Raw genomic sequence first — 13,629 nt, forward strand, 5'->3', positions numbered from 1 at the left:
AGAAAGGTGCGCCGTTACCTTCAGCGATGGGCGTCTCCTCCTCGGTCATCAGGTACTCGTCACAGGACAGGTACAAGTGATCCACAGCAAAGCAGGGCAGCAAGAAGGACAGGAAGCCCTGGAACACATCAACAGTATCCCGTTACTCTACAAACCCGCCCTAAAACCATGCAGCACCGCCCGATTATTCCATAAATTCTGTCCGATAATTATATGAACCCACCCGGTTCCTTCATAAGCCCCGCCCCCCATCATATAGACACCCTCCCCTCACCTTCCGGAGCAGGCACACCATGCCGGTGTGTGGGCTGACGGTTAGACCCAGAGGAGCTGACTCCGCCTCCTGGTATTGCAGACAGCAGGAGTAGAACCGGGACCAGAACTCCACCTGCAGCTGACGGTACTCCTCCTGAGAAAACTCGAACTCTGTGACGCTGCTCTGGATCTGCAGACAGGTGAGAAAGTGAAAATATGCTGGAAACAGACGTTTCTTCCTTTAATTTATCCAAACGTCCCCGATTTAATCTCACTTCACCTTCATTTGTCACTGGAACTGGTTCTGAACCCTGACAACAGCCACACCACAGGATGCAGCTCAGTTATTCTACAGGAGGGTGTCAGGTCACTTTTACCTCCACACTGATGTGGTCAGAAACAGCCAGCAGGGCTGCGTTTTCATCTCATTACAGCTGATAATTAACATCTGTAATCCCAGAGGTTATATTAATGCTGATAAAGACTGTTGGAGGGAGGATAAAGTGGAAGGTAGCAGTGGTCGCGTTAGTTTGTTTTCAGTGGTTTTGATGGCTTTTCTGTTTATAGAACGTAGGATTGTTGTAATTTATTGTTTGAGCTCCTTCTCAAAAATTTAAAAAGATGGTTTGTGATCAGAGAATTTGGATTTGTGTTTATGTTATTCAGCAAGTAAAAGAATCAGGTTGATGATGTAATATTCACCACATAAACACCAGACACATTTGTTTGTTTCCGTTTGTCTGGTGGTGTTGGCCGGTTAAAATCTTTCAGAAAATTCTGTGTATTGAATCGTATAAAATCGTTGGCTGAATGCTGTGTATCTTATCGTGAGATTAGTGTATCTTATCGTGAGATTAGTGTATCACGAGATTAGTGTATCTTATTGTGAGATTAGTGTATCGCATCGCGAGATTAGTGTATCGTGAGATTAGTGTATCGTGAGATTAGTGTATCTTATTGTGAGACTAGTGTATCGGATCGCGAGATTAGTGTATCGCGAGATTAGTGTATCGCGAGATTAGTGTATCTTATTGTGAGACTAGTGTATCGCATCGCGAGACTAGTGTATCGCATCGTGAGATTAGTGTATCGCGAGATTAGTGTATCGCGAGATTAGTGTATCGCGAGATTAGTGTATCGCGAGATTAGTGTATCTTATTGTGAGACTAGTGTATCGGATCGCGAGACTAGTGTATCGTGAGATTAGTGTATCGCATCGTGAGACTAGTGTATCGCGAGATTAGTGTATCTTATTGTGAGACTAGTGTATCTTATCGCGAGATTAGTGTATCGCGAGATTAGTGTATCGCGAGATTAGTGTATCGCGAGATTAGTGTATCGCGAGATTAGTGTATCTTATTGTGAGACTAGTGTATCGGATCGCGAGACTAGTGTATCGTGAGATTAGTGTATCGCATCGTGAGACTAGTGTATCGCGAGATTAGTGTATCTTATCGCGAGACTAGTGTATCGCGAGATTAGTGTATCTTATCGCGAGATTAGTGTATCGCGAGATTAGTGTATCTTATCGCGAGATTAGTGTATCTTATCGCGAGATTAGTGTATCGCGAGATTAGTGTATCGCGAGATTAGTGTATCGCGAGATTAGTGTATCGCGAGATTAGTGTATCGCGAGATTAGTGTATCGCGAGATTAGTGTATCGCGAGATTAGTGTATCGCGAGATTAGTGTATCTTATTGTGAGACTAGTGTATCGGATCGCGAGACTAGTGTATCGCGAGACTAGTGTATCGCGAGATTAGTGTATCGCGAGATTAGTGTATCGCGAGACTAGTGTATCGCATCGTGAGACTAGTGTATCGCGAGACTAGTGTATCGCGAGACTAGTGTATCGCGAGACTAGTGTATCGCGAGACTAGTGTATCGCGAGACTAGTGTATCGCGAGACTAGTGTATCGCGAGATTAGTGTATCGCGAGATTAGTGTATCGCGAGATTAGTGTATCGCGAGATTAGTGTATCTTATTGTGAGACTAGTGTATCGGATCGCGAGACTAGTGTATCGTGAGATTAGTGTATCGCATCGTGAGACTAGTGTATCGTGAGATTAGTGTATCTTATCGCGAGATTAGTGTATCGCGAGATTAGTGTATCGCGAGATTAGTGTATTTTATTTTATCGTGAGACTAGTGTATCGTGAGATTAGTGTATCTTATCGTGAGATTAGTGTATCTTATCGTGAGATTAGTGTATCTTATCGCGAGATTAGTGTATCGCGAGATTAGTGTATCGCGAGATTAGTGTATCTTATCGTGAGACTAGTGTATCGCGAGATTAGTGTATCTTATCGTGAGATTAGTGTATCTTATCGTGAGATTAGTGTAACTTATCGTGAGACTAGTGTATCTTATCGTGAGACTAGTGTATCGGATCGCGAGACTAGTGTATCGTGAGATTAGTGTATTTTATCGTGAGATTAGTGTATCGTGAGATTAGCGTATCGCTGCAGCCTTAATAGCGACGCTCCATCGTTTTCCTCCAGTCGTTCTAACTGTGATTCATAAATATGAGGACAGGAGGATGAGCAGTCGGTGACAGAACTATATTTACCTTTTTATCTTTCACTTCCAAAATCTTATAATAAAGTAATATTCTATATCATCATATTAGATAACCTTCCTGTAACAACATGATCAGATCCCATCAGATGAAGCATCTGCAGCTGTTTCTGCAGAACATTTACTGAACATCTGGAGTTTCAGACCCACATCACAGCTGAGTGTCAGAGTCCTGAAGCAGCTTTCCTCCTCCGTCTGACTTTAACCTCCTGATGTTAGGAGGGAGTAACTATTGGACCGAAACCTTTAACTCCTCCTTCAGAGAATTAGCAATCAGAACAGACCGCGTTCTGATCCAAACAGGCTGCCGTTACCTCGCTCTCGACAGCCAGCGTCACCTCCTTCTTCAGCGTCTCCCAGGACGGATCGAAGATCCTCTCAGAACCTCGCCTGAAGATCTGAGCTCAGAGCACACACACATTCACACACATCAGGCCACATTTAAACACACACGTGCACGCACACAGGAACACACGTGCACACGCTCAGGTGGGCTCACCTGCAGAGCTTTGATGATGGCCGAGGCTGTGAAGCGCAGCGGCGAGAACAGAACCTCCAGGTAGGTTTCCTGCACAGAAACCAGAGAAGAAGAGTTCACATCTTCAGCCGACGCACAGAACTACTCTGGGTTCTGCTGAGTAAAAGGTCCTACCCTGGGGTCCAGGTCCAAGCCTATCGGGACCTCTTCTTCTGGTGGAGGCTGAACAAACACCTGGTTCCACTGGCCCACTGCATTGCTGTAAGACACAGACTCTGGATCAGAACCTACAGGCTCTGAACCTACAGGCCCTGAACCTACAGGTCCTGAACCTACAGGTCCTAAACCTACAGGTCCTGAACCTACAGGCTCTGAACCTACAGGTCCTGAACCTACAGGTCCTGAACCTACAAACCTACAGGTCCTGAACCTACAAACCTACAGGTCCTGAACCTACAAACCTACAGGTCCTGAACCTACAAACCTACAGGTCCTGAACCTACAGGTCCTGAACCTACAGGTCCTGAACCTACAGGTCCTGAACCTACAGGTCCTGAACCTACAGGTCCTGAACCTACAGGTTCTGAACCTACAGGTCCTGAACCTACAGGTCCTGAACCTACAGGTTCTGAACCTACAAACCTACAGGTCCTGAACCTACAAACCTACAGGTCCTGAACCTACAGGCTCTGAACCTACAGGCTCTGAACCTACAGGTCCTGAACCTACAGGATCTGAACCTACAGGCTCTGAACCTACAGGCTCTGATCCTACAGGCTCTGAACCTACAGGCTCTGAACCTACAAACCTACAGGTCCTGAACCTACAGGTCCTGAACCTACAGGACCTGAACCTACAGGTTCTGAACCTACAGGTCCTGAACCTACAGGTCCTGAACCTACAGGATCTGAACCTACAGGCTCTGAACCTACAGGCTCTGAACCTACAGGCTCTGAACCTACAAACCTACAGGTCCTGAACCTACAGGGCCTGAACCTACAAACCTACAGGCCCTGAACCTACAGGCCCTGAACCTACAGGTTCTGAACCTACAAACCTACAGGTCCTGAACCTACAGGGCCTGAACCTACAAACCTACAGGTCCTGAACCTACAAACCTACAGGTCCTGAACCTACAAACCTACAGGTCCTGAACCTACAGGGCCTGAACCTACAGGCCCTGAACCTACAAACCTACAGGTCCTGAACCTACAAACCTACAGGTCCTGAACCTACAGGGCCTGAACCTACAGGCCCTGAACCTACAAACCTACAGGTCCTGAACCTACAAACCTACAGGTCCTGAACCTACAAACCTACAGGTCCTGAACCTACAGGCCCTGAACCTACAAACCTACAGGTCCTGAACCTACAAACCTACAGGTCCTGAACCTACAGGTCCTGAACCTACAAACCTACAGGTCCTGAACCTACAGGCCCTGAACCTACAAACCTACAGGTCCTGAACCTACAGGCCCTGAACCTACAAACCTACAGGTCCTGAACCTACAGGTCCTGAACCTACAGGTCCTGAACCTACAAACCTACAGGTCCTGAACCTACAAACCTACAGGTCCTGAACCTACAGGTCCTGAACCTACAAACCTACAGGTCCTGAACCTACAGGGCCTGAACCTACAAACCTACAGGGCCTGAACCTACAAACCTACAGGTCCTGAACCTACAGGGCCTGAACCTACAGGCCCTGAACCTACAAACCTACAGGTCCTGAACCTACAAACCTACAGGTCCTGAACCTACAAACCTACAGGTCCTGAACCTACAGGGCCTGAACCTACAGGCCCTGAACCTACAAACCTACAGGTCCTGAACCTACAGGTCCTGAACCTACAGGTTCTGAACCTACAGGTTCTGAACCTACAAACCTACAGGTCCTGAACCTACAAACCTACAGGTCCTGAACCTACAGGCTCTGAACCTACAGGCTCTGAACCTACAGGTCCTGAACCTACAGGATCTGAACCTACAGGCTCTGAACCTACAGGCTCTGAACCTACAGGCTCTGAACCTACAAACCTACAGGTCCTGAACCTACAGGTCCTGAACCTACAGGACCTGAACCTACAGGTTCTGAACCTACAGGTCCTGAACCTACAGGTCCTGAACCTACAGGTCCTGAACCTACAGGCTCTGAACCTACAGGCTCTGAACCTACAGGCTCTGAACCTACAAACCTACAGGTCCTGAACCTACAGGGCCTGAACCTACAAACCTACAGGCCCTGAACCTACAGGCCCTGAACCTACAGGTTCTGAACCTACAAACCTACAGGTCCTGAACCTACAGGGCCTGAACCTACAAACCTACAGGTCCTGAACCTACAAACCTACAGGTCCTGAACCTACAAACCTACAGGTCCTGAACCTACAGGGCCTGAACCTACAGGCCCTGAACCTACAAACCTACAGGTCCTGAACCTACAAACCTACAGGTCCTGAACCTACAGGTCCTGAACCTACAGGCCCTGAACCTACAAACCTACAGGTCCTGAACCTACAAACCTACAGGTCCTGAACCTACAAACCTACAGGTCCTGAACCTACAAACCTACAGGTCCTGAACCTACAGGTCCTGAACCTACAGGTCCTGAACCTACAGGTCCTGAACCTACAGGTCCTGAACCTACAGGTTCTGAACCTACAGGTCCTGAACCTACAGGTCCTGAACCTACAAACCTACAGGTCCTGAACCTACAGGCCCTGAACCTACAAACCTACAGGTCCTGAACCTACAGGTCCTGAACCTACAAACCTACAGGTCCTGAACCTACAAACCTACAGGTCCTGAACCTACAGGTCCTGAACCTACAGGTCCTGAACCTACAGGTCCTGAACCTACAGGTCCTGAACCTACAAACCTACAGGTCCTGAACCTACAGGGCCTGAACCTACAAACCTACAGGGCCTGAACCTACAAACCTACAGGGCCTGAACCTACAAACTTACAGGTCCTGAACCTACAGGGCCTGAACCTACAGGCCCTGAACCTACAAACCTACAGGTCCTGAACCTACAAACCTACAGGTCCTGAACCTACAGGCCCTGAACCTACAGGTCCTGAACCTACAAACCTACAGGTCCTGAACCTACAGGCCCTGAACCTACAGGCCCTGAACCTACAGGTCCTGAACCTACAGGTCCTGAACCTACAGGTCCTGAACCTACAGGTCCTGAACCTACAAACCTACAGGTTCTGAACCTACAGGTCCTGAACCTACAGGTCCTGAACCTACAGGTCCTGAACCTACAGGTCCTGAACCTACAGGTCCTGAACCTACAGGTCCTGAACCTACAGGTCCTGAACCTACAGGTCCTGAACCTACAGGTCCTGAACCTACAGGCCCTGAACCTACAAACCTACAGGCCCTGAACCTACAAACCTACAGGCCCTGAACCTACAGGCCCTGAACCTACAGGCCCTGAACCTACAGGTCCTGAACCTACAGGTCCTGAACCTACAGGTCCTGAACCTACAGGTCCTGAACCTACAGGTCCTGAACCTACAGGTCCTGAACCTACAGGTCCTGAACCTACAAACCTACAGGTTCTGAACCTACAGGTCCTGAACCTACAAACCTACAGGTTCTGAACCTACAGGTTCTGAACCTACAGGTTCTGAACCTACAGGTTCTGAACCTACAGGTCCTGAACCTACAGGTCCTGAACCTACAGGTCCTGAACCTACAGGTCCTGAACCTACAAACCTACAGGTTCTGAACCTACAGGTCCTGAACCTACAAACCTACAGGCCCTGAACCTACAGGTCCTGAACCTACAGGTCCTGAACCTACAAACCTACAGGTTCTGAACCTACAGGTTCTGAACCTACAGGTTCTGAACCTACAGGTTCTGAACCTACAGGTTCTGAACCTACAGGTCCTGAACCTACAGGTCCTGAACCTACAGGTCCTGAACCTACAGGTCCTGAACCTACAGGTCCTGAACCTACAAACCTACAGGTCCTGAACCTACAGGTCCTGAACCTACAAACCTACAGGCCCTGAACCTACAAACCTACAGGCCCTGAACCTACAGGTCCTGAACCTACAGGTCCTGAACCTACAGGTCCTGAACCTACAGGTCCTGAACCTACAAACCTACAGGTTCTGAACCTACAGGTCCTGAACCTACAAACCTACAGGTTCTGAACCTACAGGTTCTGAACCTACAGGTTCTGAACCTACAGGTTCTGAACCTACAGGTTCTGAACCTACAGGTTCTGAACCTACAAACCTACAGGTCCTGAACCTACAAACCTACAGGTCCTGAACCTACAGGCCCTGAACCTACAGGCCCTGAACCTACAGGCCCTGAACCTACAGGTCCTGAACCTACAGGTCCTGAACCTACAGGTCCTGAACCTACAGGTCCTGAACCTACAGGCTCTGAACCTACAGGTCCTGAACCTACAGGTCCTGAACCTACAGGTCCTGAACCTACAGGCTCTGAACCTACAGGTCCTGAACCTACAGGTCCTGAACCTACAGGCTCTGAACCTACAGGTCCTGAACCTACAGGTCCTGAACCTACAAACCTACAGGTTCTGAACCTACAGGTCCTGAACCTACAAACCTACAGGTTCTGAACCTACAGGTTCTGAACCTACAGGTTCTGAACCTACAGGTTCTGAACCTACAGGTTCTGAACCTACAGGTTCTGAACCTACAGGTTCTGAACCTACAAACCTACAGGTCCTGAACCTACAAACCTACAGGTCCTGAACCTACAGGCCCTGAACCTACAGGCCCTGAACCTACAGGCCCTGAACCTACAGGTCCTGAACCTACAGGTCCTGAACCTACAGGTCCTGAACCTACAGGTCCTGAACCTACAGGCTCTGAACCTACAGGTCCTGAACCTACAGGTCCTGAACCTACAGGCTCTGAACCTACAGGTCCTGAACCTACAGGTCCTGAACCTACAGGCTCTGAACCTACAGGTCCTGAACCTACAGGTCCTGAACCTACAGGCTCTGAACCTACAGGTCCTGAACCTACAGGCTCTGAACCTACAGGCTCTGAACCTACAGGCTCTGAACCTACAGGCTCTGAACCTACAAACCTACAGGTCCTGAACCTACAGGTCCTGAACCTACAGGCTCTGAACCTACAGGCTCTGAACCTACAGGTCCTGAACCTACAAACCTACAGGTCCTGAACCTACAGGTCCTGAACCTACAAACCTACAGGTCCTGAACCTACAGGTCCTGAACCTACAGGTCCTGAACCTACAGGCTCTGAACCTACAGGCTCTGAACCTACAGGTCCTGAACCTACAGGTTCTGAACCTACAGGCTCTGAACCTACAGGTCCTGAACCTACAGGCTCTGAACCTACAGGTCCTGAACCTACAGGTCCTGAACCTACAGGTCCTGAACCTACAGGTCCTGAACCTACAGGCTCTGAACCTACAGGCTCTGAACCTACAGGCTCTGAACCTACAGGCTCTGAACCTACAGGCTCTGAACCTACAGGTCCTGAACCTACAGGTCCTGAACCTACAGGTCCTGAACCTACAGGCTCTGAACCTACAGGTCCTGAACCTACAGGCTCTGAACCTACAGGTCCTGAACCTACAGGTCCTGAACCTACAGGTCCTGAACCTACAGGTCCTGAACCTACAGGCTCTGAACCTACAGGCTCTGAACCTACAGACTCTGAACCTACAGACTCTGAACCTACAGGTCCTGAACCTACAGGTCCTGAACCTACAAACCTACAGGTCCTGAACCTACAGGTCCTGAACCTACAAACCTACAGGTCCTGAACCTACAAACCTACAGGTCCTGAACCTACAAACCTACAGGTCCTGAACCTACAAACCTACAGGTCCTGAACCTACAGGCCCTGAACCTACAGGTCCTGAACCTACAGGTCCTGAACCTACAGGCTCTGAACCTACAGGTTCTGAACCTACAGGTTCTGAACCTACAGGTTCTGTTCACACATAACAGGCGGCTGCCACTTACTGTTCAAAGCTGATGTGCTTCACCACAGTGGCGTTGGTGTCATCCACCCACAGAGCCCAGACGTCCGAGGAGGTCAGTGTGAAGTCCACCAGAGCCTCCTGGTGGTCATCAGGCGGGTCCACATGAAACAGAACCACAGAGGTCCAGAACATCAGAAACAAGCCCGAGTTGGATCAGCTGAGTCGAATTGTCTCAGAGTTTAAATAAAACCTGAACAGTCCAGAACATGAAGCTGGTTCTGGTTCACAGTCGGACACAGCGACCCATCTGGACCCTCTGACCCGGTTCTTACCTGTGTGCTGAACAGGGAGGAAATGTGGTCAAGGCTGTATCGGTTGTTGTCGGTGGCGACCAGCTGCAGCACGGTGAACTGTCCTCTCTGAGGGACGGCGAGGTACACGCCCAGGCAGAGGCCCGTGGTGGAGGAGAACGCCAGCCTCAGCCGGTGACCCTGACCCGACAGGCGCTTCACGCCTTTACACGCCGGCATGTACTCCAACATGTCCGCCTCCAGCAGACACGCCTGCTCCTGGGGAGTACACCAGAGCCGGGTCAGACTCTGACATCATTAAGTTAGAACATGGCGGCAGCGGCGTGACACTGACTCTGAACGACCACATGCGCAGCCGGTGGTCCTGACACAGGGCGAAGATGAAGGAGTCCTCCTCCAGCTCCCTGACAGCCAGGCTGAGCACCAGGTCAGCCGGACTCTGCTCCCCCCGGATGGCTGAGGGCATCCAGCCTGAAATCCTCCTCATCATGGAGCTCCTCCTCAGCTCCAGCACCGACACGCTGCCTGTGAACAGGGAAAAGGAGGGTGGAACCAGGACCCAGTTTGGTTCTGAAGGTGTCTGATAGATTCCAGTTTGTTCTTGTAAATGAAGACTCTTCATGGAGTTCCTCAGGGTTCTGTGCTTGGACCAATTCTTTTTACTTTATACATGCTTCCATTAGGTAACATTATCAGACAGCATGGCATACATTTCCATTGTTATGCTGATGATACTCAGCTGTACTGATCTATGAAACCAGATGAAAACAACAGGTTGGTCAGACTACAAGCCTGTCTTAAAGACATAAAGACCTAAAGACACATAAAATGTGTTTAATTGTAAGAACTGAAATGGCCTTGATTAGTACTTGGAAAGGGTTAGGGTTAACTTATACTCGGGTGGGTAACTTATACTCGGCTAACTTGTACTCGGCTAACTTGTACTCGGCTAACTTGTACTCGGCTAACTTGTACTCGGCTAACTTGTACTCAGGGGTTAGGGGTAACTTATACTTAGGTGGCTAACTTATACCCGGCTAACTTATACTCAGGGGTTAGGGCTAACTTATACTCGGCTAACTTACACTCGGTTTGTGGTATCGGTGCATCCCAAGTTTCTCTGAAGTGATTGACATGACATTTGTTGTAATTTGGCGCTTTATGAATAAAACTGACGGCTCAGATGCAGACCGCAGCAGCAGGTCACATGATCACCGACAGTAACCGACAGGCGTTTACCCTGAGCGTCCTGAGGTGGCAGCGTGACCACCGTGATGCCTCCGTCAGGTGAAGCCAGAGCAAAGTGGGCGTCTCCCTGGAAGCTGAGCCAGGCCGCCACAGCACTGGGGCCCCCCGTGTGCCCCGCCGCGCCAGGGATGATGGCGCTGTGAGTCGGGTCCTGCAGGCTGAGCTTTCCCACGTCGGTGAAGATGGACTGCATGTGCAGCTCAGTCACCAGCTCCTGGAAGAGGAAACAGCATCAAGCACAGCCTCAGGGGAGCTGAAGGCACAGGAGGGAGCCGGCCGCTCTGTACTCACACTGCGGTACATGCGCGAGGGGTGTGGCAGCAGCAGCCGGTGGACGCTCTGATTGGTACAGATGAGGATGACCACGTTGTTCAGGGTCTCCTGGATGCTGACCCCCCCGGGCAGAACAGAGCAGCAGCTGAATCTCAGTCTGATGGCATTGTTCAGCAGGTTGGTGTCAAGAGACTCCTCCACCAGCTGCACCGAGTCTCCACAGGTGGACCTGCCCCCCCCCCCCCCACAGAGCACGTGAGTGCACGCTCACATGCACGCTCACATGCACGCTCACATGCACGCTCACATGCACAGTGCAGGATACTCACCAGTGAATGAAGCGGTTGCTGGTGACAGACAGCAGCTTCCCGCTCTCCTCGTAATGAAACGCTCCGGCGCCATCGGCACACTTCACGCCACCTGGAAGCGGCGTCACATCTGCAGACAGGAAGTACAGCTGAGTTCTACGGGTCTTTCTGTCCGGTTCTGACCTGCCAACAGATCCGTTCTCCGGCTGATATCTGAACCGTCACCAGTGGGTCCGAATATCAGAGAATATCCAATCAGTAACTTTTCTGTGATTTCCACCTTATTCTGGGACAGAGTCGGAGCCAAATCTTCTGATTGGGTTCAGAGTCTCAGAACTTTCTGAGATAAACAGCATCACCTGCCACCATCTTTACGGTCCGAACACAGAACATTGCAGACTGGGGATGTGCCCGGCTGACCCACCAGTTTGGGTCCGGAGGAGTCTTTGGATCGGTACCAGCGTGAGGAGGGTTACGGAAATGACTGCTTTATTTGTAGCCAAACACTGGTCTGGTAGCAAATGATTAATGTTAGTTTAATGATGATGTCACCACAAATCGACTTTAATTGGTTCGATTGGTTGTGACGTCATAAATCACCCAAAATGCCTACTGGAGACCAGTTTAGTCCTGGTTCAGAACCTGCTTCAGCCTGAATCTTACTCATCTATAAACTCTCAACATTTTTCTAACTTCTTCTACTTTAGTTGTTGTTCTGTAAATTAAAATGTTAATAATCATAAAAACTAATGTTTTAGAACTAATATACCTGTCTCCGGGTCTATATGACGGTTTTAACAGGAACATTAATATTTTCCATGATCGTAAGCAGATCAGCTGTCAGGGCCGGACCGGACCGGACCGGACCGGACCGGGGTCCGGTGCTGTTGGTTAGTTCAACAACAACATAAACTGCTTATTAAGGTCCAACAGGTAGAATCCAGGTGTGCTGTGAGTAAACAGAGTCTCTGAAACTCTATTCTTATCAATAAGAGTTTCCATCGATCTGCGCGTCCCCGCTAACCCGCACATCCAGATGAATGAGAGGGTTCTGGTCCCCGCAGAGCCTGCCCCTGAAGGCCGGTACAGCACCGGAGGTCTCACAGGGGGGCTGCCGCAACGCGTTTTACCCCAACACGCATCTTTTCGCTTCAGGATAATCACGAGCACGCGCGTTGCCGTTCGTACGCGGCTAGCTGCTGTTAGCACACAGACAGCAGCGTCGCAGTACCGGTAGAGTTGCACCACCAGAACCTCTGAGTCGGGACCACTTACCCAGGCTCACGGTCACCTCTCGGAACCGCCGTGCTGCTTCCCGCTCGAACCCGCAGATCTCGATGTAACTGCGCTCCAACGCCGCCGCCATCTTGTCCTCGTGCCGGGATGCGCGCGCTGCACTTTCAAACCGCGACCCACAGTCATTATAAACGGTAGACGCCGCATCGACCACTGGGGCGCGAGAAGTACGGCCGCCATCTTGGACCGGTCCCATAGACACCAGAGCGCTGTATTCCTGTGCAAATCGGCGGATGATTGCGAACAGGAGTGATTTCTTTTTACTAGTAAGATTCAACATTATTATTGGTTGTATTTTGTGAATAGAAGATATTCACTGTATTTATGTCCGCCACCGAAATCGTAGCCAGCAAACGTTAAGCTTGGCTACGTTTATAGCCTATCTTCACCCGACTATTAGGCCAACTGAGACTTTATAAATCATATATTCCATAACACAGGCTTAGATTACAACTCACACAATAATGCCATTGTAGAAATAATGTAAATATTGCTGATATAACATTGACCTGTCACCTGTGCAGATTTTACACAGGTGACACGCTGTATTATTGACATGTAATTCTTTCATCTTAACAAAAGTAAAACACCTCTCATGGCTCATACCCAACCCACTTACTTAAAAATACAGACAACATTATATCTGACTGTGGAATAGTTTGCAAACAAACTTACAATTTCAGCAGCTTTGGTTTATTATCAACAGATGTGCGTCAAAATGGGAGTTTTGTTGAGATTAACCCTCTTAAGAGAGAGAGGAAGAGAAGGAGAAAGAAGAAAATAGGAAGAAGAGGAATAAAATAAGCTTGTCCTCCTTTTTAAAATGTTTTTGTGTTGACTTCCTAGAATTTCCTGTTTTTTATTTTGAAGGTTTCCCAAAGATAAAGCTATGAGGAAGAAGTGGGAAGTTGCTCTGAGGAGGGAAGGATTCACT

At 49.3% G+C, this 13,629-nt stretch overlaps 1 protein-coding gene and 1 pseudogene across 1 annotated transcript in view; one reads left to right on the forward strand and one right to left on the reverse strand.

Annotated features, from left to right (window-relative positions):
• nup160 (nucleoporin 160) overlaps positions 1–12,807 on the reverse strand; it is a 43,461-nt gene extending 30,654 nt beyond the window's left edge. The window contains exons 1-12 of the mRNA XM_072386798.1: positions 12,675–12,807; positions 11,421–11,529; positions 11,110–11,320; positions 10,810–11,032; positions 9,905–10,095; positions 9,592–9,828; positions 9,300–9,397; positions 3,486–3,570; positions 3,333–3,401; positions 3,148–3,231; positions 275–445; positions 19–118 (exon numbers count right to left, since the gene is read on the reverse strand). Of these exons, the coding sequence (XP_072242899.1) occupies positions 19–118; positions 275–445; positions 3,148–3,231; positions 3,333–3,401; positions 3,486–3,570; positions 9,300–9,397; positions 9,592–9,828; positions 9,905–10,095; positions 10,810–11,032; positions 11,110–11,320; positions 11,421–11,529; positions 12,675–12,765 (1,669 nt within the window). The 5' untranslated portion in view covers positions 12,766–12,807. The remainder of the gene's footprint in view (positions 1–18; positions 119–274; positions 446–3,147; positions 3,232–3,332; positions 3,402–3,485; positions 3,571–9,299; positions 9,398–9,591; positions 9,829–9,904; positions 10,096–10,809; positions 11,033–11,109; positions 11,321–11,420; positions 11,530–12,674) is intronic.
• LOC140306500 (uncharacterized) lies at positions 6,405–9,281 on the forward strand (annotated as a pseudogene).
• Positions 12,808–13,629: the final 822 nt, after the last annotated feature.

The sequence above is a fragment of the Leuresthes tenuis genome, unplaced genomic scaffold (assembly GCF_036924035.1).
Source record: "Leuresthes tenuis unplaced genomic scaffold, fLeuTen1.0.hap1 SCAF_5, whole genome shotgun sequence".
In the NCBI taxonomy this organism is placed as follows: domain Eukaryota; kingdom Metazoa; phylum Chordata; class Actinopteri; order Atheriniformes; family Atherinopsidae; genus Leuresthes; species Leuresthes tenuis.